General features: G+C 35.5%; 1 protein-coding gene across 4 annotated transcripts; it reads left to right on the forward strand.

Annotated features, from left to right (window-relative positions):
• The first annotated feature begins 188 nt into the window (after positions 1-188).
• LOC131066254 (heptahelical transmembrane protein ADIPOR3) lies at positions 189-25,266 on the forward strand. Of its 4 annotated transcripts, none has more exons than XM_058000976.2 (4): positions 189-452; positions 1,396-1,823; positions 2,504-2,828; positions 24,369-25,266. In XM_058000976.2, the coding sequence occupies exons 2-4, from the start codon at positions 1,477-1,479 to the stop codon at positions 25,020-25,022; spliced, it is 1,326 nt and encodes a 441-aa protein (XP_057856959.2). In that variant the 5' UTR covers positions 189-452; positions 1,396-1,476; the 3' UTR covers positions 25,023-25,266. The 4 variants fall into 4 exon arrangements, with proteins under 4 accessions (XP_057856959.2, XP_057856960.2, XP_057856961.2 ...); XM_058000977.2 differs by lacking the exon at positions 189-452 and adding an exon at positions 565-892; XM_058000978.2 differs by lacking the exon at positions 189-452 and adding an exon at positions 565-778.
• Positions 25,267-26,961: the final 1,695 nt, after the last annotated feature.

Genomic DNA, 26,961 nt, shown 5'->3' on the forward strand with positions numbered 1-26,961 from the left:
ACATATTTATCTAAAACTATCTATACCAAAATTGTAATACAAATCGAATACTAAAATTTATAAATATCAGGGTAATAGCACTTCTAGAATCTCATAGAAAACTAAAATTCTGACCTATGCCATTGACAAAATATTCTTATAAATCAACGGACATAAGTGGTTCTCCACTGACATAAAACACCTCTAAAAATTATACAAGAAATTTGATATTTTGAGAGGATTTTAAAACTTATAGACAAGATATCTATTTCTTGACAGGACGTTTAAGAAACCGAAGCCCCGTGAAATGTACTCTAGACATAATTTACACTACCTGGGATATTCCTGATTTATATTTCATAAGTATAATCGGCCGGAGCCTGCACGCGATAAATTTTTTGACCAAGAACAAGAATTTGGCGATTTGGGTTGTCTGTTTCTGTCAATTGGGTTTTCGGGAATCGCAAATTTAGGTACATACAATGATATTAATATATATGTCCATGGGTCCCGATGCCTTGTCCTACGGACCACTGTCTGGTTTGTATTGTATGGCATTCAGAAGGTTTTGATCATATTTTAAATTCACTCAGTTATTGGCTGATAATTTTTACAATAGCTTGTTTTTTGGTTTGTTTTTTGCTTTTTAAGAATATCTAGCAATTGGTTATCCCAATGGAGCAATTTGTCTTGAGGTATTGGGAGTTCTATAAGTAGTTGTGCTCTTAGCCAGCAAAACAATGTTTCCCTTTTTCCAGCAAATCGGAGGGAATTTTCCTTATTTCTCAGCAATTTGCATGTAATTTTCCATATCTGGATGAATAAGTGGGCAGTAAATTAGGCAATAGTGGCCTTAAGTACCCGTCAGAAAGTTGTTTGTTTAGATATTCAATTTTAAACGACTTGTTTACAGGTATTCAATTTTGAAGTTAATTCTTTTTATTGGTAACAATTGTGAACTTACTTCTTATGAGGGGCATTCAAATTTAAATGAATTCTTGTAAGCCTGAAATAATTTTTTTTAGTTTGTTTCGATTCTCGTCTGCGAACGCATGTGTAATTATACCCACTGGATTATTCAAAAGAAAAGGCAGATTCACCTTCTATTTAATTTAAATTATATTCCTTACAAATTATGTGTTCTCTGTGTGTTTATGTGTGATTCCGCTTACACGTTTCATGTTTGGGTATGGAGTTTATGTGAATTGGTCACTAATCATTACTTTTCGTTTTTATGCTGGTGGTTTGTAATGAAAGTGCAGGGACTGTGAAATTAATACAGTGTCCTTTGTTTCAAGAACCTAATCATAGATTCTGAAAATTAATGAAGTGCAGAAATCGTTCTTTCTTTCTGTTTATTTGTTTACAAAGGCTGACACAATTTCATATTGGTTTCTTTTCTTATTGTCTGAGCAGATTTTGGGAATGTCTTAACCAGAGCAGAAATCTTCATTGTTTTGAAATTGGTTCTTTTAAAAATTTTGAGCAATTTTATAGATGGGTACACAGGCTCAATCCAATTCTGGCAATATGAATAATCGGCAAGGCAAAGATAGAATGGATTTCACAAGTTCGGATGATTTAACGACAATTCCGGATGTCACAAGTTCGGATGATTTAACGACAATTCCGGATGTGGGATATGATGGTGAAGATGTTGTTTCACCAGGGCGGACCAAGAGGCTGTGGAAGAAGGTCAAGTACCAGCTTGTAGATTATCATGCCTTGCCTGAATATTTGCGTGATAATGAATACATTCTACGATATTACAGGTCAGAGTGGCCTCTCAAGCAGATTCTCTTGAGCATCTTTTCTATCCACAACGAGACGCTCAATGTCTGGACGTAAGTAAATGGCCATTAGTTCTCTAATTTTGCAGTAATTTGGTATCATAAAATATGATTTTGTATAACTATATAAAAAAAGTATCGTAGAATGTTGATTTGAGCACGAAAGTCAGTCAATAAATCTGGACACTTGGATATAGTTTTCTGTCAGATCGGAAATCTTTTTCTAGGTCTCTAAAGCGTTTTCTCCTTTCCAAAAATCTTGTCCTTTCTATAAGTTTCTAGTCAATTCCTTGTTTTCTGCCTTTTGTTTAAGAAGCCTACTCCAAAGTTAGTGCCATTTTAAAATTGTTCCCCTGTTTCAGAAGAACTGTACACTGCAATTCGTTTTTATTGTTCTGCCGATTTGGCTTTTCCTGTCATTTCCTTCAGAAGACAACTCCAAAATTTCAGCTGTTTCCAATGTTTTTTCTCCACATTACCCGATTCCTGTTGTTTTAGCTTGTGTATTCCAAATTTTATGGCATTGCTGGCTAGGATCAAGAATTAGAGTTCTATAGATATCATATTTACAAGTTTCTATGTAGTGCATGCATATGCTACACATTACAATAGTATATTAGTTCAAGTTGGTTAGAAGTATATTTTTTTTCTTCTTGTTACAGATATTAAAGTTCCTTTGCTAAGCTTAAAATGTTCATTAATCCATGCTTGACTGGAATAAATTTGTGTTTTAGGCACTTGGTGGGTTTCTTTATTTTTCTCTGCTTGACAGTGTACACTGCAGTAAAGATTCCTGAAGTTGTTGATCTTTCATCTCTGCATACCTTGCCTCATATACCTAATAGAGATAATTTCCACAAATTCCAGTTGGAGCTTATGTCATGCTTTCCATCATTGCCCAATAAGGCAGACTTCCAAAGACTACAGGAAGAAGTAAAGTCAGCTTTGCCTTCCATAACATCACTTTCATCCATATCTCATTGGCACCTGCCAGAGGTGCTTGCAAATTGCTTACCAGAGAGCTTATCGCATGCTAATCGCACTGAGCAATGTGTTCTGGTATGTGAATCATCACTAGCAACTTCATTTTCCTTGTATAACAGTAGTTATGTTCTATTTCTTTTCCTGATTTCTTTTTGGTTACGCAAGGCTATAGCTCAATAATTGAACCATACCTTCCAAATGCGACTGCACTGCAGTTTTTACTTTTTGCCTATTTGATTTCTTAAGTTCAAAATTTTAGGCTGGGTTATTCTCTGTGTATATTGGGGAAACATTATTTGTCTTTAGAATGCATGTAATAATATTATAAGTATTCTAGAGGCGTTTCTTACCTTAATCTCATTGGGTGGATTGATTGAGGCTTTTTGGGCTTGGCAAGGACCCAAAGATGAGTTAGCCTTGGCGACTTTGTTGCCAAGATTTCAGAGTTGATTGAGTTTGACTGCCAAGACTTGCAGTGAGTCATGAATGTCAAATTCTCCAAGTCTTCCTAAAAAACCAGAAAATCAATTCAAACTTTCAAAAGGGCTATTCAAAACACAAACACACGCACACATGCATATGCACGCACAGGCACAGACACAGACATACACACACGGAAAAGAAGTGATGGTTTTGCTGTTGATGTAATGTCCCCACTTTGCAATAGAATTTAATAATAAATAGTAATAATAAAATTTAAATTAAAATATAAAAGAATATAATTAAATATAATTAATTAAAATTTAATTAAGTTAATAAATGGAAGGAAAAGTTGTGACTCCCTCAACAATGAGATATAAAAGGGAGAAGAGAACCTCATTTGAGAGGGGGATAATTTGGAAATCAGAAGTGCACATCTGATTTAAATAAGAAGTGCAGATCTGATTATGAAAGGTTATGTCCCTTTCAAAGGGCAGAAATAATGAAGAGTTGCACTCTTTCAAAAGGTGCTAATGGTGAAAGTGTGTGTCTCTTCCAAAGGGCATGCATGATGAAGAGGTGTGACCTCTCCCTCACTTTGAGAGATATAAAGGAAAGGAATCAAAGCATCCAGCAACATCACCATGGATTGGATCAGATCAGAACTGTTATTAAGTTACAGGCAGTAGCATCTTTGTTCTTGGTGGTATGTATGGGGATGTGTTGAATATGTATGCTTAATATATGAAGCCTGATAATGTTGTTATACAGAATTTAGTAGTAATATTAATATAGACTGCAATATATATGACAGTCATACTTAATTTCATATATATTCATAATACATGAGAAGTTAGTATACTTATAGTCTTAATCATGTTATTACTGTTAGTATTTAAGAAGATGGGATTGAGTTGTTTCCAAGAGGGGCAGTCTAAATCCAGCCAATAAGATGACTCCCACAATAGGGTAGGGATCAGCGTCCCGTAAACCTTGAGGGCATAGTCCCAGGATAGGGTAAGGGTTTGGATCTGTAAACTTTGAGGGAGCCTATTGAGTTTGGTATCTAAGTGCTTGGCAACATAGTCATCTCCTCCTTCCTTAAAACTGGAGTTGTAACAAGGATTGAACTTTGCATTAAGAATTATGGATGATACAATTAATTATCTAATAATAGAATTAATTGCCTAGTATGGTGGATTGACAATTTATTCATGAATAATTGATAAATTAATCTAAAGCTATGGAATATCACAGATTTGGTTTATGTCAAGGAAAGAGCTAAAAATAGGGTTGTCTCCTAATCAATTTAGTTTAAGTCATAAGTATTATTGAAATAAATTAATTACTGTTATAACAGACCTAAACTTAGTAGGGGACACTATAATTGATGCCATAGGTACAAGTGGTGGTCTGGCAGTTTTATGGAATAAATTTTCCTTCATTCAATTATTACAAGCCTCTTCTAAAGTGAATTCGTCTAATGTAAATCACTTTAAAATATATATACCTTTACACACATATATAAATGTATGTTATATGTATAATTTATGTTGGATTGTATTTATGCTTTATAGTGCTTAAGGCCTATAGGTTAACCAATAATTTAATAGTGGTTTAATGCCTATATTTAGGATGTGGATTTATCCTTTCATAGATCACTGTTTAGTGATAAAGAGGTTAGCTTTATCATGATCACTCCAAAAGCTACGCTACTGTGTAATTTGTTATTCAGACGGTGAGTATCTTTGGTTGTAACTACATAGTAAACTTTGCACTTCCATTTGATTGCTCAACTATAGGATCAACCTTGATCACATTGAAAATCATATTTTGACTATACGAGACTTTCATGGTCGTAAGATCCCAAACCTTGTACCTTTTCACAACATCATCATAGCTGATTAAGATACATTTCATAGCCTTATAATCCAATTTTGATAACTTTTTCTTCGGCATGTGAACATAGGGCCTCACACCCACAAACTCAAAGATGTTGAAGTGAGGACTTCTTGCCCATCCAAGTCTCCACAAGGGTTTTATCAATAAGCATTAATGTAGGAGACCTATTACTTAGGTAGCGCACATTGCTAACTATCTCTATCGAGATTTTTTCTTCCAGTTTGTCCCCAATAAGCAAACTCCTAGCCCTATCCATCAAGGTCCTGTTTATCCTTTTTAAAACTTTGTTTTGCTAAGGGGTGTATGGAGTTGTGTTATGTCATGCAATATCGTTCTCTCTATAGAATCTTTCAAACTTTTATGAACAAAATGCTCCACCTTTATCATTCTCAACATCTTGATCTTTCTGCTTGCTTGGTTCTCCACAAAACCAATTAAAGACCACACATCTGTGCGTACGAAAGTGGACCCAAGTCTTCCCTAGAGAAATCATCAATAAAAGTAACATAATATAGATATCTGGACAATGAAAGAACATCTAATTGACCAAAAATATCACTATGAATCCAAACAAAACTGCCAAGCAAGCATCAAAACACCGAAAAAAGGTTAACAGCTAAGCATGCAGAAACCCAGTAAACTCAAGCCAAACCAAGTGATTGGATTAACCTCAGATACAAGAAACATAAATTTAAAAACTTGCCGCAATACAGATTTTAAGCCATGATAGATCTAAAATACATGCATATCCAAAATTTCATAACCATAGAATGTCGCACTAAACACACCCACAAGGTTCAAATCATGCCTATCTCATGCAAAGATCTACACAAACTTCACACTCACATGTATACTCAAAATCTGGTACCTTAGGAAAAACACTTCACATGGTAAATTCCCAACAAAACAACCAAGGTGGGTACAACCCTAATAAACCAAATCAAGGGATAGAAGAACCTTTTCAAGGTCAATGATTATACCTACCAAGAATGAGCATGCATAAATTTGATGGTAGAAATGTGATTTGTAAGCCTCATAGAACAACAATTTAAACTTCACAATATACTAAATAATTCCATGGTTGAGATAGTCTTACCATATATAGAATTAGGACCTTACCAAAGGTAGCGATGGAATATGAGTGACACACAAGGACAATTGTTCAGTTGGCAAGAGTTTAGTAAATAATTAGCAACCATGCATTGGAAGCTATTTTTCCCAACTAAAAAATTTAAAGCAATTAAGGTTTGTAACTAAATATAATGCTGAGCATTTGATATTGGCAGTTCAAGCTCGTGATATGACACCTTACCAAAGGGTACAATTGTGCATCAATGGACTTAAGGACCAAATTCAACATGATGTTTTTTTGTTGGAACCTCACATAGTTAGGAAAACCATGCAACAAGCATTGCATATTGAAAAACGAAACACCACCAAAAGTGAAACCATGAGAGTAACTAGCGAAAATGTGACTAATCTACTAGCTAAAACATGGACAAATTCTTCAACCTAAGAGAAATTAGTAAGCTTTCTCCTCAAGAAGAGAGAGAAAGGAGAAAAAGGCCTATGTTGGAATTGTGAGAGTGAAGGATCAAGGAGTCATAAGTGTTCTATTAGTGAGAAAACAAATGAAGTTGAAGAAGAGGGAGAACTACTTTTGAAAGAACCAAATATAAAACTTAAGAATGAGGATTCCAAGGAAAAAGAAAGCATTACCATCTCCCTACATACATTGAATGGAACAAATGCACCACAAACAGTCAAAGTAATTGGTAATATAAAAAATAAAAAATGTGTGAGTGATAGTTGATACTGGTAGCACACATAACTTTATTGATAGCTAAGAGCTCAATTGTTTTGTTATCCAATCTCCAATTTTCAAGTCATGATAGCTGATGGGAAACAACTACCTTGTGGTAGTAAATGCCATCATATAAAACTCTCAATGGGAAATTATCAACTTGATTGAGATTTGTTTGCTATCCCTATTAGGGGAGTGGATGTAGTTTTGGGTATGCAAAGGCTTAAACAATTAGGAATGATATCTTTTAACTTTCAAGACTTATCCATGGCTTCTAGGACACATGGGAAAAAGTATTAACTTTGAGGGAAAAAATCATCACCAGGTGAAATCATTAGCTTCCATAGAAAGGAAAAATTACTCAAGAAAGGCTCTTATAATATAGGGGCATAATCACATTTAATAGAAGCACAAGATATGATAACACAAGATGAACCAAAAGTTCAAGAGATTATTCAACACTAGCAACAAGTATTTCAAGAATCCAAAGTTGTGCCTATAATTGGAGACCATAGTCATGACATTGAATTAATACCAAAAAGCATTGTTAATCCGAACAAAAGTTCCTATTTATCCCCTATGCTTATGCTTTACAAAAGGGATGTTCCATGAAGAATGTGCTCAAAGAAGCTAAACAAGTTCACTCATAAACACAAGTTTCATATTCTTATTGTTAATGCATTGGAAGATAATAAAATCTATGCAAAACAATCCACGTGTCTTTAGGGTGAAAGAAGTAGAATACTCAAGACATCTAGTGTCACTTAAAGGTGTTAAGATGGATCCTAAATAGAGAGGATTTTTGGTTCTAACAAGACACTATGGAAGTTTTGTGTATACTTTTATGTTACCCCAAGTTTTTGGAACAAGGACGATAGAGGATGGGGGGACACATTTTGTAGATGGAGGATGGGGGGACACATTTTGTAGATGAGATGGGACGGAGCCATTTTTTAGGGATGGAAAGGGGTCAGCTATTAGAAATGAGGAAAATTTCAAAAATTCGTATGACAGCATTGATAAGGCAATCTCCGTATACATTATAGAGTTCTTAAAACATAATACTAGAGTTCAATTGAGATTTTCATTTCGTTACTGGAAGACCAAAATTGTTGTGATGGATTTAGGCAATGGAGTAATGCAGTTGCCTTCAGCTGACCCAGCCATGGTCATGCTTGAAATTAAGTCAAAGTAAATTTGAAATTTTATTGAGGAAATTTTTTTATCAGACACTGAGAAGTGATTATAGAGGAGGGTGAAAGATCCCAAATGGATCCTTTTGCTGTTGCTGCTGTAAATTCTTAATTAAACATACTATATTTTGATAATTTTTCGGTGATCTTATAGAATAGAAAGAAGTTGCAGAAAGGTATTGTTTCTTTTTGGGTTTTGATGTTATAAGTAAAGTAATTGATAAATAGCAACAACTGTGAAATAAAACAGTAAACAATGTTCATATGTAAGAACTCTTAAGCAATCTGAAAATACTGCAAATCATACCAGGCAAATAACCTAGTTTTGTATTCAGCAAGAATCCATACATTTATTTGGAGTTGTTCTCAATCTAGATTGATGCCAGATGGAGGAATATTACTGGCAACGAACAAGGAAGACCAAATAAGCTAAATACAACCCTTCAAGCCAACATACAAACAAGGCGTGGTTGCAAAGGAGGCGTGGAAGCTGCTGCAAATCACATGCCAGCTGAAATAGACCAGCCGCCCAGTTGAAACCCCCAATATGCACGCTGAATCTTCAGGACAAGAAGATGTATCTTCTACCTCTGACAATCTTTGTGCAATCCTGGATAAATCCACTGTCAACTCCTGCTGAGGGCTACGTCCCAGCAAGCTCAGACCTGGGGTTTGCATCCCAGACCAAAATCACTCTTCCAGAGCAATTCCCAAATTTTCAAGTTTCAAAATGATCAAAGATGCTATCAATTAGGTTTTCATTTCCTTATAACTCCTTTCCCTTTGCAAGTCGAACCCTAAAGAATAATAAAGCTTGCGCTTTATAATTAAAGTGACACTTTCCCAATTATGGCGTCAAACTATAGAAAAATATCACTTTATTGCAAATAAATAGCTTCAAGCATCCAAAAAGACTCCGGGAGGTGAGAATCATGTAGCAAAGTTCAAGACCTTTCCAACGAGCTATAACACATAGGCATATCAAACTAGATGAAGCCAAAAACCCCTTATTACTCCGAAATGTCTATATACATAGCCTTATTTTAATTTATTTAATCGCTAACTTAGGAAATATTTAAATATATTAAAATATTTCCATAGATCCAATAATAGCCCAAAATAACCAACCAAACATGAATCTGACTTTGCCACCTGTCTGTGACTGATGCCGGACAAGATTGGCCAACTGGCAATCCCATCCCTAAAATCTAGGGATGCTCCTAGAAACTAGTAAACACACCCAATCTTCCTGAAACTGAAACCATGGTATGGTCCCGTGGAACTTCCAATATGGAAACTACCACAACCTCCTAAAAAGTGGGGAATCACCCTAAAAAGTAGGAACCTCTCTCCAAATACCTGTAACTGCTCAAAAGGATCTTGCTCTACTCCTTGGCCCCCCAAGTGGTCATTCAGTCAACTGTCAGTTCTCCCTAAAAAATAGGAGACCTCCCTAAAATGTAGGAATTGTCGTCTGAAAGTCCAAAACGGCTCACAGAGCCCCTACAAAGCTCCATGACCCTTGGAATGAGTCCCCTAACCATGTCATTGACCTACGGGAACTCGAATGGTAGGTCAACCCCTACTCATCTCTTGTCACCTAGAAAAGGGGACATTACAGAGGGAAACCTTACTCTATTGGACCTAGTGCCCACCCTATTTTTAAGAAGATTCCACTCAAAATGCCAATTGATGTAAGAGGTGGCAACCATGGAGGAAGAAGCAGAGGACCACAAAGATATTCCTAGGAAAGATAAGACCTTTGTGAGTTAATTTGCTGCTACTACTACCTAACCTTGATTTTGATCTCACTAAATTTTATATAAGGCCTGTCATGTTTGAGGAATCACTTACAGATCTTTACCTCCTATTTGATGGAAAGGTCAAGAAGATTGTTGAGATTTTCAATATTAGAAAGATTTTTCCAGATTTTTGTAGCTTTTTGAATTGAGCTAGCAATCAAATGGAAATGGTTCCTTGACATTTCTTTGAATGTTAATTGGCAGATTTCTTACCGATTCCAAATGGTTTATAATTCAGGGATGGAGGTACTGCTGACAACTTTTGTTTCACCAACAAAAATATATGAAGTTATGAACACACTTTACCTAATTTAGCAATGTTAGCATATGGAACAAACATGTTGACACCCTTAAATTTGGATGCTTGTGAACATTATATAAATCCTAAATACATAATTTTCAAACTTTTGTGTTTTTTTTTCAAAAATGAAACATATTGTTGGTAGGCCATAGGGGACGGCTACTTGTCCCTTGGCGTTTCCTGTGTTTCCTCAGACATCTCCAAGATGTTTCAATTTTTTGCAAATTTTTGGGGATGGTGGTGAGAAATTTCCAAGCAAGGATGGCCACAATTTGGTTGGGGATACGTCCCCTAGTTACATCGGTTCGTACCTATCATCTTATAATGAAACATTTCTTTTGGGAAATGTCCAAAATTAATGGTGGAATGTTTGACATGCAAACAAAATAAAAGTGAAATAATAAAGGCTCCAGGCCTCTTAAAAATATTACGCATTTCAATACAACAATTGAGTAGAAATATTAATGGACTTCATTATGGGGTTGCCAAAGTCAAATAATCTTCATCTAATCTTGCTTGTTGTGGATAGACTCATTAAGAATGCATATTTTTGTGGACTCTCTCATCTATTTCCTACTAATACTATGGAAAAAAGTATTCATACTAAAAATACAAAATCTTCATGGAATTTCCAAAATTAGATTACAAAATAGAGCCACCTTAAAATTCCTAATCAAGTGGAAGAATTTTCTAATTGAATATGCAACAGGGAATGACAAATGATTCATACGAAAGATTTTAGAGTTGCTAAGCATTGAAGGCAATGCTTTTTTGAAGGGGGAGGGAATGTTATGATCCTAATAATCTAATACACTAATCCCTCATGATTAGGATGAAGGGGTATGTCTACATAGTTAAGCCTATGAATAAGGAAGGCAACTCTCTTTCATATCATCATATCATCTATTATTGAATTCATATATTATTAGCTGATTATTGGAGGCTACCCCCTCGAAGTGGTCCGCTATATTTCTAATTTTTACATTTATTTTCAAGATATATCATAACATTTTGAGGTTGATAACTTCATGCCATTTGCACATTTTGTGCTCTATTGGGAGTTGCAGCTTTGTTTCAGTCATGATGGTGCACAAGAGTCTAAGTGGGAAGTCTACATAATATATAAGCTGAAATCTCATCATTATTAACATTTTATAGGCACTTGGATGAAATAATGTGTTTAACAAGCACAATGGAGTATGGGAAATATAAAAAGTTTATTTAGAATCATATATCCAAGAAAGGCCAAGCTTCGTGAAATTTCCATTTTTACATCATACACGAACAATATAAATGCAAGTCTAATTCTTTTAGAACACTTCTGCAGTATAGTATTCGGTCTTCATTAGTTTTAGTCGGCATATTAATTTTGAACTTAACTTTATACTAATGCAGATTACGACCAATGATATTCATCTTGTTGAATTGGTTGAAGGGACCGGAATACTGAGAGGGGGTGTGAATCAATATTCCAATAGATTCTAAAATTTTCTCACAAATTTTAAACCTTTTACTGATATACCAATTTCATTAATTAAGCTCATCAACATGAAATACCAAAATGCAGAATAATCAAAAAACACAACCACAAACGGAACACCAGATTTTATACATGGAAAACCCAAATGGGAAAAACCACAGATAGTGTTAGCTCTCAAGATGATATAACTAAGTATACGGTGTTACAAAAGGGGTGGCTCACTACCGGATGGCTCATTGCCAGATTACAAAAGCGACTCACTTCCGAAATGCTCACTGCAATAGAAAATAGTGAACTGAGGAAAATAGCATCTCCAAATGCATGGAATCAGTTCCAAGATAAGTTCAGTTCACTACTCACAAAAGACTCACAGCCAATCCGGTAAGGGATCACTGTACCACTGCTTGCAGCGAATCTGGTAAAGGATTACTGCACCATTGACCACAACTTTCCACACTCCTTACTCTGTCACACAACACATACTCCGCTGATTCACACTCTGCACTTCTTTTATCTCGCTTCCACACTCTCACTCTGCTTACATACATCTTCTATATATATATATATATATACCCAAAAGCTTATACACCAAGATAATATGTTGACTAAGCACAAATAATGTGTTGTTCGGATCAACATGTTATTCAATAAAGCCTTAACCAAAAACATGAGTACAAAGTCGACCTCCACATGATCTTCGACACACTTCTTTTACTCATTTCATTTACCAATGCATACTCCTTATTTACCGAGACAAAACAGGGGTCAATCATACCCATAGATACAAACCCATAAGCACAAAACTCCAAGCACAGCAACTCCTAACTCCAAGATACAAATGCCACAAATTTCCATGAATGTACAACAACACAACAGATAAAACTAACCGATACCACGAATACCGGAACACACACAACTGAAATCGAGACTGGATACAAACCAAAATAAGAACAACTCAAGATTCCTAAGATGAGGATCTTCTGAAAATAACTCCAGTAGATCAATTATGCCTCATATCACATACATACTTATCTTCCACTAATACTCAACCAACAATACCAAAACTATCTTCCAACAGCATACACGATCCGGTCCAAACCGGATAACCAGATTTGACATCAATGACAACAATGACAAGTCTAACAATCTACCCCTTTGTCATTGATGGCAAAACATCTCAAAAAAAAAAATGCATTAAACTCAAAACTCCTCCTTACTCATATGACTGATATCTCCGACACTCTACCTATCTCTACATTTTCATTTCTTTCCATTCTTGTTTCTTTCCCCCTTTGACAACAATGACAAAGGGTGCCTTCAATTCTAGACGATAAAAAAGGAAAATGTCAAAGTTGTATACCAACTAAAAACAATTCTCAGTTGCTCTTCTTCTGAAATATTTGCTTGTACTTTTCCTTTAGTTCTGGAAGAAGAACCTCCCAAGAATGAACAACTAGTTTGATTCTAACTGATAAACTTCTACATTCCACCAACAAATCAACAACATGAGGAAAGTTGTCTGGAGCAAACAGATTCTGCTCATATTCAACTGCACTACTAAGCAATACTGAGAAATGTTCCAATTTCGCTTCAATGTCCTTAACCTTCCAAAAAACACTCACATAATCTTCTCTCTGTCTTTGCAACAATAACAATTCTGCTTGAAGAGAATTCACCTTTTTCCTCTGCTCTCCATCCTTTTCACTCAGAAAATCAAATGATTTGCCCAAGGAACACAATTCTTCTTCAACAACATCAATTTTAGCTTTATGCTTCACTACAGCAGCTGGCCATGAAAGACAATACCTGTAAACTCTACTAGCACTGCTGGTGCAATCTCTCATTTCATTTATGCATACGGATAGAGCTCTTTGTTCATCATTGCACTTCTCCAGCATACTCTTCCTATCATCATATCCTTCTTTTGAATCCTCTACATTAACAAGTTGTACAATTAATTTCTCTTTAACAATCTCAGACAGGGATTCTGGAAGCATATCACAAACATCTTCAAGCTTGATATTGTTCTGGACCAAATGATCCATCGGGACGCTTTCAATCCTATCTGCCTCAACAGAAGTCAACCACATCTTTCCAATTTTCCTTATTCCATTTGCATTGCCAATGATCTCCAGCAAGTTAGATTCATCATCAAATTCAGATGCTTTTTCTCTTAGCTCTGCAATAACCAATTCTCCCTTGGCCACAGGAGATTCTGGATCCTCAATTATAACAATGTCTTTCTCCTTCTGATCCTTCTTTTGCTTCTTAGATTTCGGGGCACTGGTAGACACAGATTCTCTCCTTTTCCTCTTTCCGGAGGAAGAACCTTCTCTAGCAAAACTAGTAGCAGGCGATAGTGGACCAAAACTCCACATATCCAGAAAAGATTTGAAATAAACATTGCATTCATCCTCTCTCTTATCCAATCTATTCAAATATCAAAAGTTTTGCCTCGCAACTGAGACTCTAGATTCCCATATCACATTTTCTTTAGCCGAAAGGGATCCCAAACAATATATAGCTAAACATACAAGCATAGATGAACTACTCACCACTCGGCCAAAACTCGGCAACTTAAAAACACGCTTAAATTTAATTAAAAATGCATTTTTTTTGCAAAATTTAATGAGAAGATGCATCGAACGAGTCAATAAATGAGAACACAAGAAACGAGTTGATTCTAGATATATTTAAATGCACAGTGTCTACAAAATCGCATCTTCATGAGGAATGCTGATGGTTGGAAGACTGGAAGCAAAATAGTAAATAATTTTTGTAAAACCAAAAGTAAATACATCATTACAATTGCAACTTCCTCTTCCCAACTCTAGGAAAAACTAGGGGAGAGGTAGAACTAGAGGGTCTAGTCCTAGAAGTCTGCAGTGGGCGTGACTGTGCCTCCTTGCTTGGTATGGTTGGCTCGTCCTCCATCTTGGATGAAGCTATGTCTCCACCTACTTCTAGCATTGACAATGACTCCTCATCCTCATCCTCTTCATCCTCAATGTCATCCAGCGTGAAACCAAATCCACCCCCCTCCTCCTCCATAGTTTGCCTCTCCAAATCAGTGATGTCATCCTTGGAAAACAATGAAGGTTGCTCCTGTGATGTCCAATCACTGTAAGGATCTATATCATCCAAGTCAATTAGACCACCTTCTACTTCCTCTACCTTCCTTACACGCAATCGAAGATTATATTACACGAAGACAAGGTCATTGAGGTGTTTCTGCGCTAACTTGCTCCTCTTCTTCGTGTGGATTGCTTCAAACAAGCTCCAATTGTGCTCACAATTGGATGAACTACAAGGCTGACATAAGATTTTGAGGGCAAAGTTTTTGAGATGTGGGGTATTTCCACCCCAACTTTGCACCAAGCATCTGCAATTTAAAATTAGGTTGAGAGTAGCACCCCTTGCCGGGGTCTGAGGGTGAGAAAGAGAGGAGTAGAGAGATAGGGGTCTAGATCTTGGGGGAGAGAGGAGAGAGTGAGATGGAGTGTGGTAGAGAGTGGGATAGAGGAAGAGTGATAGGGAGATAGATAGGTCTAAAATTTGGGGCAGATAAAGTGAGTGAGATAGAGAGGGCAAGAGAATGTTGATAGGAGCATACTGATTACTGAAATTTGACTTAGTCTGAAAAATTAAAAGATCTTCTAAAACCTAGAATTTGCATTATAACTCCTAGAGATCTTAAACCACTCTCAAATATCCTACCAATATATACATGAAATATAACTTAAAGTATAAGAAAGAAAAAAGACATATTGAAATGCCACTTATACTTAAATGTTATATTTCATGTATATATTCTGATGAAGAGAATGAAATTGTTAGAAATTAGGATCTTAGGATACTAATCATTATAAACAAGATCATAAAGTAAATGAAATGAGAAACATACATGCATAAATATACACATTACACAAGATATACATGGGGAAAACCCTTTCGGGTAAAAAACCCCATAAAGCATCATTTTATTAAACACTTACAAATATAGTCTATCATAAAATAGACTTGAACCTGGGGATACTCCTCCAATACTTCTACATGGCCAATAATACCTCTTTTGCATAGTGATATAACTCACCATAAAGCTGCAAATTCACACAACTCTCAAATGAGAGAGAACCTCCTTAAATATAGGAGAAAGGGTGGCTTCACTAGTCACACCTTTTCAATAACCCCCACTCATAAATAATCAATAATCTAATAATTATTAGATTATAATTATTTCAAATGGGATATGCTTATAAAGCATATAATATATAAGGTTTTATAACCTTATATTACAACATTATATATAAATGTTATAAGGATGTGATCCCTAATAACATTATGTTCTAACACTCCCCCTTAATGTTAATAGGGGATCACATTTCAATTTCCATAAAAGAAAAAATGAAGTAGCCCAATTACGTAGGTCTTCTTTGACAATGATAAACAGGGACACAAATATATTCCAACATGAAGATCATGCATTCCGAACTACATGAAGGTCATCTTGTCATAATTTATTATCCCAGTGTTTTAAAAATGATGCTATGAGGTCTTAAAAAATTATATTGGAGCCGCGGTCTCCTCAAATTAGCCTCTCCCCAGGTTCATTACATAGTGCTCGTAGGACTTAATACAATTCTTTTACAAGTGGAAGATCAAGGAGAAGAATTTACAAATGCCCATAGGACTTAAGCACAAATGTGCCTATAGGACTTACTAATGCCTACCTGCAGTAATTAAAACAAAAAAGGACTTACATATGCCTATCTGCAGGCTTAAAGGACCTACTAATGCCTATTTAGGTCTTGTTTCATACCTATTAGGACATATGCCTACCCGTAGGATTCAAAACTAGGATTTAGCCACTAGGTGGTGTCATTGCATGCACACTCCCCCTCAATGGCATCACCTAAGGCCAAGCATTATTTGAGTTTGGAGCATACAATGCCTAAAGGTCTTATGCCTATTAGGTCTCACATCTAGGATTTAGCCACTAGGTGGTGTCATGTACACTCCCCCTTAATGGCATCACCTAAAAGCCAATCACTGCATAGAGGATTTCAAAGTGATGGCCAAAATTACAATATATAGCATGTGCCCATGATCTTCAAGGTGTCTTATTATGGAATGATTTCACTTGAGTGAGGTGCCCATGATCTTCAAAGTGTCTTTATTTCGAAATAATTTCACTTTAGTGATGTGCCCATAATCTTCAAAGTTCAATTTGAACTTTAGAAATGATATTATTTGGAAAGAGTAAAATAACTTCAAGTAATATGGTACTTTAAATGTATCCAAATGGAACTCTTCCATAAATCTTCAAGGTCATATTGATTCTTCAGGAGCTACACTCATATTTTGCCCATTTGATTCAAAGACGGATAGAAGACCGACTTCTTATTACAGTATTGCATCATCCATGTAATAACACTTGCACCATATATTTTGAAGGCATAACCTTGCCATAAAAGAAACAATATAGTTAGTAACATAGTAATCAATTAAACTTGATTTTTGGTGCAAAGAAAGAACATAATATCATGCATTTGTCATTTGCCAAAGATCATATAATATTCCTCATAAATGTAAAATATAGTCCAATAATTTGTAGCAAGGAGATCAAAATATAATTTTATGAGAATAAACATGAATAATTAGTTTTTTGTTTAAAATACAAAATAGTCATGCTACTGCATATAGTAATGATCCAAAAAAAATTAGGCAACGAGTGAGCTATCCTTTCTAGGTTTGCTCCCCAGACAATTTATAAGGGCGATAGCCACCCATTATAACGATCAATATAGTGTGTTTTATTTATTATAGTATGATTAAAAAATGAATCAAATACAAAATAGAATAACAAATCTCTTTGATCTCCAAAAAAGGATGCTAGTGAGAAATTTATCAATTTGAATTTACTTATGCATATTAACTAGCTTGTACATTTCATAAAAAAATATTATATGACGTCTTTAATAAGGAAATTGTGATATATTAACACTTATAATGGATGGTCTAGCAAAGTACAAGTCTACACCACCTCTTATAACATTCTTAAGGAATGTATTACACATCACCCCTTTGAATAATATTGTAAACATTTATTCCAAAGAATGTGTTTGATGACAAAAAATAATCTTACATTAATCATAGACAATGTGATTTTCTTACATTGACAACTTTTAATGATAAGATTATTTACATATATGTGAAGTGTACAACTAAAATATATTTGACATTTAAGGTATTATGTGACACATAAAATATTAACATTGTAGTATAACATGGTGGAGAGTAAGAGAAGCAAGGACTCCTACCCAAAATTTAATAATTTGCTATACAACAATCCAATATTTTGTTTTATCTATTTCAAACTATGTAAAATTTAATTATTCAAGTCTTCATAATATATCGAAAGTGATTTTAAAATCATCTGTAAAAATATGATTAAGAATTCTTGAGTTTGATGATTTCCCTTGGGAGCACATCAAACATATAAGAAAATGAGTAGGAATTCCTTATTTCTTATACTTTTTTATATATCCATTTGCTTAAATATTGTATTTAAAACATTTAATAGTTATAATACATCATGGATTGGTAAAGGATTATTTGCCTCTCCAAATCAGTGATGTCATCCTCGGAAAACAATGAAGGCTGCTCTTGTGATGTCCAGTCACTATAAGGATCTATATCATCCAAGTCAATTGGACCACCTTCTACTTCCTCTACCTTCCTTACGTGCAATCAAAGATTATATTGCACGAAGACAAGGTCATTGAGGTGTTTCTACACTAACTTGCTCCTCTTCTTCGTGTGGATTGCTTCAAACAAGCTCCAATTGTGCTCACAATTGGATGAACTACAAGGATGACATAAGATTTTGAGGGCAACTTTTTTGAGATGTGGGGTATTTCCATCCCAACTTTGCACCAAGCATCTGCAATTTAAAATTAGGTTGAGAGTAGCACCCCTCGTCGGGGTCTGAGGATGAGAAAGAGAGGGGTAGAGAGGAGAGAGTGAGATGGAGTGTGGTAGAGAGGGGGATAGAGGAAGAGTGATAGGGAGATAGATAGGTCTAAAATTCGGGGCAGATAAAGTGTGTGAGATAGAGAGAGCAAGAGAATGTTGATAGAAGCATACTGATTACTGAAATTTGACTGTCTGAAAAATTAAAAGATCTTCTAAAACCTAGAATTTGCATTATAACTCCTAGAGATCTGAAACCACTCTCAAACATCCTGCCAATATATACATGAAATATAACTTAAAGTATAAGAAAGAAAAAAGACATTGAAATGCCACTTATACTTAAATGTTATATTTCAGGTATAACAGGTATATATTCTGATGAAGAGAATGAAACTGACCTGAAAAAAAAAAAAAAGATAATTCTTTGATGTGTTTGGGCCTCTTTTTTTAGTGTACCCGAGTTTTTATAGAAATTCGGGCAAGTTTTTCGGCGAGTAAAAGTCAAAAAATTTCACAAAGCAGAAAAACTCAGCGAGTTTTCAAAACTTGCCGAGTACTCTACGAGTTTGCCAACTATGCATACAAGTAATGATCCAAACCGGAAGGGGTAACCTTGCTCTTTTGACATGATGTTTTCTAGCAATAAATCCCTTAGCAACTCACACAAGTCAAACACTCTATCTTCCATAACAAACATATGTGCCATGTATGCAGCAATAGCCAAAGTGGAACCTTCCCTATTTCTGAAATAAATCTTGTATGAAATGCCATACACAACATGCCTCACAACGTGGTTGATAATATTGTTGATAATCAACGCTCTCTGATCACCCGTTACACCAGTTAGGGTTTCAACTTCTTTATTCTTTATAGACTTCTTGGCCGGTATGGATCCACTATTGCACAAACCAGTAACAACGGAAATAACCTCTTTCGTGATTGGATAGGGTTTATCCAACACAATGCAATCATTCTGCATACGACTAAGAATTACTTTGATCACCTTCTCATCATCAAACCAGGGAAACTCAGTCGATAGATTCAATCCTTTATGCTCGAATTCCTTAATCTTCTACAAGTCTAAATCACACAAGCTCTTTTCCACTTTTATGAATTTTTCAAGGTTAAATTCATCTAGAGATACCTTCTCCACAATCTGAAAGTCTCTGCTACTCGATTGTTCAACGATCATCTTGGCTTTCATGATTATTCGCTCTACTCTTCTGCTCTACTACTCTTCTAATTTCTGCTCCTGCTCTTCAAACAACTCTTATTCGCATTATGACGGAAATGATCTCGAATTCCCAAATTTAACTCACCAAATTCTTCTAGGGTTTTGCAGCCAAAAAATGTCTTGTTGATGATGTCAATAAAACACATTGAATTATCGAATATCCTCTCCAACACGGTCATGCCGGACCGACGACATGAACCAACACAAAAGGGGGGGGGGATCAAAAGATTTTCTTTGAGAACTCCCCCTGAGCCGAAGCAATATGCTCAGTTACTGGAGGAAGAGGTGTTGCACCGGATTCCAGTATACCAGGCTCACTTCCATTACTTACCTCCTTTCTCCAAACCAAAATTTGTTTTTTCTTTGATCCATTAGCCTTCATTACACTCTTCTCAGTAGATTTCTCCATATTTCCATTTCTGCACTGATTAGCATAATGTCCGGATTGCTTGCACTTGTAACAACTGATGTTCCTCTGCATTGAATTTGTTTCTAGATCTTCACTGATTAGTTTTGTGACCATAACCATTGCATGCTAAGTCACCAGGTTCGGCCGAATTTCATCCTTGAAGTTCGAAATTCGTCGAACTTCAAATTTTTTTATTTTTTTTTCTTTATAAGTTTTGGCCTTCTTCTGTTAATATTTTTTAAACACATCTTTAGTCTGTTGTGAGTCGCAGCCTGCAAGAGAAGTTCGCTTGCAATTTTTGCCTGTCGTTCGTGCCCTAGCATATGTTTCCTATGGTTTATATTTAATAAATATGTCATCTTTTTGTAACGATTTCAAATCTGTTTATCAATGTTAAACTGTTTAGGCAATTTTATAGATATATTACATATATTTATTAAAACAATTTAAAAATTACATATGGCGAATTTAATTCGAATTTTATACATTTCGAATTTTTCCCTCATCGAACTTCATTCGAATTTCAAAGTTGTCGAACTTCGAATTCGAATTCAAACCTAGTGACTTAGATTGCATGTATGACAATATCCATAAAAGTTATTATTCACTTTACCTGTTCCAACCAGATTATGATTCTGACAATAATTTGCTTTATGACCAAACCTCTTGCAATTGTAACACTAAATGCTTCTACAGTTTGCAGCCTTATGACCAAATTTATTGCATTGAAAACAATAGCCATTAAATGATGGGTACCTTTGTGCATTCAGTTGACGAACCGGTGGTCTCTTTACATTAGATCTCTGATCCTGGATCTTGCCTGCATCTTCTACTTTCTTCTTTGCCTCTGCCTTAACCTCTTTGCTTTTGTCTTTGTCATTCTAATTTGAACATTCACTAGGTTGAAATCCAAGTCCAGTCTTATCTAAATGAGCTTTCTGCATGTTAATCAAATCTTCCAAGAGCTTACTGCTATCAAGAACTTCACTCTCTGCCTTCAACTTCTTCACTTCTTGTTCTAGCTTCTCACATTCTTCAGTCTTCAGCTTGATTGATTCTTTTAGGGTTTCTTCTATCTTGTTCTTCTCCTCAATTTTCTGCATCAAATTTTTAACGGTTTCATTAGCCTACGTCAATTGATTGTTAACTTCCTTATGTCTCAATTTGAACTTCAGATCTGTTCTCTTAGCTTCTGCACACATTCATTCGCTACCTTCACATTTTCTTTCAATTCCTCATTTTCAGATTCAACACTTTCCAGATCTTCAAGAGCTATCTGCAATTCTTCATCCAATTGATATTCTCCGGTTAAACTCATCAGTGCCATGATTCAACCAACAAGGATCTCCCTCAAGTGGTTAAGTTTTCAAGCAAGGGACCAAAGCTCTGATACCAATTGTTGAATTGGTTGAAGGGATCAGAATACTGAGAGGGAGGTGAATCAATATTCCCACATATTTTAAAAATTTCTCACAAATTTTAAACCTTTTACTGATATACCAATTTCATTAATTAAGCTCATCAACATGAAATACCAAAATGCAGAATAAACAAAAAACACAGCCGCAAATGGAACGCCGGATTTTATACGTGGAAAATCCAAATGGGAAAAACCATAGAGAGTGTTAGCTCTTAAGATAATATAACTAGTTATATGGTGTTTACAAAAGGAGTGGCTCACTGCCAAATGGCTGATTGCTAGATTGCAAAAGCAGCTCATTGAAATGCTCACTGCAATAGAAAAAAGTGAATTGAGGAAAATAGCATCTCCAAATGCATGAAATCAGTTCCAAGATAAGTTTAGATAACTACTCACAAAAGACTCACAACCGATCCGGTAAGGGATCGCTGTACTTATACACCGGGATAATATGTTGGCCAAGCACAAATAATGTGTTGTTCAGATCAACATGTTATCCAATAAAGCTTTAACCAAAAACATGACAACAAAGTCAACCTCCACATGATCTTCTACATGCTTCCTTTAGTCATTTCATTTACCAATGCATACTCCTTAATTGCCGAGACAAAACAGGGGTCAACCGAACCCATAGATAGAAACCCATAAGCACAACAACTCCCAACTCCAAGATATAGATGCCACAGATTTCCATGAACATACAACAACACAACAGATACAAATGACTGATACCACTGATACCGGAACACACACAGCTGAAACCGGGACTGGATACAAACCAAAATAAGCACAACTCAGGATTCCGGAGATGAGGATCTTCCGTAAATAATTCCAGCAGATCAACTATGCCTCATATCACATACATACCTATCTTCCACTACTTGACCAGCAATACCAAAACTATTTCCAACACCATACACCATCCGATTCAAACCAGATAACCAGATTTGACATCAATGACAACAATGACAAGTCTAACACGTCTTAATTATGAACTTCAACTTTTCATCTCCTATATCATGCATATGTGGTATTTTGAATTTAAATTTGTAATTTTCATGTCTTTCTACAAACATAATCAGAATGGACCCAGCTCCAAAATATAGATTTTGTCATACCAGCGTATTGTACCCATGTACCCATACCTATCCCCAATTCTGATTCAGTAACTTAAATGGGATAGAATTTATGTACGTCAAAACTTTTATTTATAAATAAGTTTGATGTATAATGCCTAAAGATTCCCTCAACAGCGTTAGAGCTTATGATTCACATATCAGCAAGGTAGGTAGATAATGATTTCTTGGAAAACTTGTTTCCCTGAGAAATCCAATTCCCTACCAATACTCAGCTTCTAAATGTTGTAGAATGTAAACTTCTTGTGATTTTGATTCTGTAAAAATAGTGATTTCTTGACAAATTCCTGATCTTGCAAGGAGTCCATTCTTGCAAACGGTTAACTGAACAATATGCATTCTTGTGCAAATGCCAACCTATCAACGCACTTTTCATAGTCCATATGTATGATGCATGTGGACACTGAATCTTGTTTTTCAGATGACCACTGGCATATTTTACCATGTAATATCATTATTTGGGAATGATCTCTCTGTTGATATTGATTATTGAGTCAATCTTTATGACCCATATTTCATGGGTAGTGGTTCAAATTCAAAAGAATCTATCGCTTAAGGGCTTGAATGGTCCACTTGACACTAATTGTAGGTCAGCAATCTTAGTATTACAGCTCTAGTGCACTTAACCACAGGGTTTACCTCACAATCAGGACTGCTTCACTTGCTACTCCATTTGCAACGCCTCTATAAGAACTGTGCCTTAAAACCACTCATTGTGGAGCTCTTTGGCTCTTTCATTTTCACCAATGTGGGGTTTCTGTAGTGCAGCAACGTGAAGTATTTGTTTTTACAGAAACGAGCTGTGATTAATATTGTATTATTGAGTCAATCTTAATTACATGTCTTTAATGAGCGCAAATGATCCAGTTGGCTTATTGAATTTTTTGATGCTCTAGGGTTGAATCATCTAGATTAGTCTGTGGCTGAAGTGAGCTTAACCATGGAGTTTCCTCCAAAATCAGACAAGCTTAACTTTGTTATCCCTATTGATTGCAGCAAGTAAATATGAACCATTCATTTGGAGCTCCCTAGTGCTTCTATTTTAACCATTCAGTGCAAATACAGTGCATTGTTAATAAATTTGATTGCAATATTTATATGCTGCCGTTACCTTTTCCAGCTTGAAGGAGAAAGCAATGAAATGCAGTTTGGTTGGCAGGAGTCTTTTCTCTTTTCTTTTTATTTATCTCACATTTGTTTTTTTTACAAGCACACACTGGAGGTCCTTGTGATAGGGTTATGGTATCCCTTTGATTTAAATGGTGAATGCTTTAAAACACTGGACCCATGTCATAACTGCACCTGAATTTTGTTTTGTCCTAGATTTTTTTGTGAATAATTAAATGGGTTGCAAATGGTGCTTCATGCATACTAGATTTATTTTTCAGCAGAACTAAATGAGTCTATTATATAAACTCTATTTGTTACATTTAGCTCATCATTATACAGATTATGCCAAACAAAATTATTTTAAAGTATTTACAAATTTCCAATGTTTCTTTATTCATTGGTATCTATTTCTTTTTGTTTCTTCTACAGCAAAAGATGAAACAGGACTTCGCAAGCATGATTGCTTCATATCTGCAACAACCAATAACTCGATGGCCCTTTTTTGTGTTCCTTGGAGGTGCAATGTTTTGTCTTCTTGCAAGCAGCACATGCCACCTGCTTTCATGCCATTCAGAAATACTTTCCTATATCATGTTACGAGTTGATTATGCTGGAATTGCTGTATTGATAACTACTTCATTTTATCCTCCAGTGTATTATTCATTTATGTGCAATCCTTTCTTCAGGAATATGTATTTATCTGTCATTACTTTGATGGGAATAGCTACTACCCTTGTGTCTTTGTTGCCAGTTTTTCAGAATCCAGAATTTCGCACTTTTAGGGCATCATTATTTTTTGGCATGGGAGTATCTGGCATTGCACCTATTCTTCATAAGCTGATACTTTATAAGGATGAGCCTGCAGCTCTCTACACAACTGCATATGAAGTTGCCATGGGTGTTTTCTATGGCCTTGGAGCATTGGTGTATGCATTGAGAATTCCTGAAAAATGGAAACCTGGAAAATTTGATATTGCTGGTAACAGCCACCAGCTTTTTCATGTACTTGTAGTTATAGCTGCCTACACACACTACAGAGCTGGCCTTATATATCTTCAGTGGAGGGATGCAAAGGGGTGTTAAATTTTTGCTTAGGCATTGTTGTGAAAACTTGTATTATACTTCCCAATAACAGACTCTGTATGTAGCCTGCATGCCTTTCCGATAACTATAGGCTTTAGATTATTGAATAAATACCATATCATCATCGGATCATTCCTAAACGAGGAGATTGTTTCCATGCTGACCTCTGGCTGTCAATTGTATATCATTTGTGCTATGTGCATTTTATTTGAATGCTTTTGCCATGGCCTTTCTTACCATTGAATTATCTGCTATTCTATTTTATCTGTTTTACTTGTGCAGTCTTGAGATTTTATCATTATGCTTGTAACATGACTTTAATAACCTCTATTCAAACTTTTATTTATGTAAATATTTGGCTTGATATTATAACTCTTAACAGGAGTAAAACTTGTTTATTAAGAAAATGTTCCATGCTTTCATTTTTTTTAAGTGGATGTCAACGAGATTGATGCATGTTTGAGGCCTTTAGTCTACAGTTGAACATTTTATCAGTAATCATTGAAATTAAGTAAAATTAAAAACTTTAATGGATTTTGATGATGTGTTATGTCTCGGAGGTTATGAATCTATGATTGTATGGCTTTATCCTTGGGAGGGTCCACTATTGGTTAACTTTTTGGTGTATTTGTTCTTTATTGTAAATTTATTCTTAGTCACCTTGCAAAGTAACAGAAAAACTACAAGTTTGCTAGAGTTCAGTGATTGTGAAGAGCTATTCAATGGAAGAGACGACTATTCTCTCATATTTAGTGACATTTTTTGAGATGGCACTCTTCTTTGTTTATTACTTCCACAACATCTCAGCCTCCTCAGTCTTTCTCTAGGTGGAGTTGGTTTGCTTTGGTTTAGCATCAGGAGCCTTCTTTTCTTCAGCCTATGTCATGGAGACAGGTGCAAGTTAGTGTGTTAGTCTTTTTCTGTGTCACCAGAGGTTTGTCGACTTTGGATGCTAAAGACCTAGAGTTGTTCAGTCTGGCCCTCTCAGCCCTGTACATTTACCAAAGAGCATTCTCAGATCTTGCGTGGCCCTTCCATGGTTATAGACCATGAAGCTGTTTGTTCTTTGGAATACCATGAGAGTGCTGGTCTGCATCATGTTCTTCTACTTTTAACTTCTTGAGCAACCTGTTTTATTGAGTCACGGGTATTTGTGCATCTGCCTTTTTCATTTGGCTTGGGGCTTTACCGTTCTAGTATATCCTCATTGTTTTGCTTACTTCACATTACTGCATAGAGCTTAATGGATGTTTGTAACCTGGGACCTTTTTGTTCACGTTCTCCTACATTGTAAGTGAATATACTATGAGTGTAACTGACATATTTCCGTCATATATAGAGATCAACATGGATTCCCTATTTCTTTCTTCTGTGTGGTTCCTTTATTTTGCTTCCGTCTTGCATTTTTTAGGGTTTTAATTCAATCCAATGAAGTTTTTCATAGAAAATATTATTTTGAATTTGTGAATAAGGTAGAGGACTAAACCATTAAACCATAGAATCATAGACAATAAAGTTTAAACATGGCTGCACAGATTTTCTTGTGCAAGATAGATGACCATGATCATCCATACGCAACATCTCGTAGGATGAATTGCCCTAGCTTTACGAACAATATGTGCCCAGAAAACAAACTAGACTTAATGTCTTTCATGTTTGATTCTTACATTGTTATTTTTGTGTATAAAATCAATTGTTACATTTGAGTGGAACTCTGTTGTTTACATAATTTAAAATCCTGATACAAAATAATACAAAACTAATGTTAATGGCCCCCCTATAGTACTCTAGAGACGTTGAATTCTCTCTCTGCATACCTAGTTGGCTTCCTACTGCTACAATATCTTTATCATTGTAACTTGATAAAGTTTTTGAGGAATGAAATTGGATTTAATTGACTTGAATCAGTGGCCTGCTGAAAACTAAATCTTAGAAAACA

This window comes from Cryptomeria japonica, chromosome 5 (assembly GCF_030272615.1).
Source record: "Cryptomeria japonica chromosome 5, Sugi_1.0, whole genome shotgun sequence".
Taxonomy (NCBI): Eukaryota; Viridiplantae; Streptophyta; class Pinopsida; order Cupressales; family Cupressaceae; genus Cryptomeria; species Cryptomeria japonica.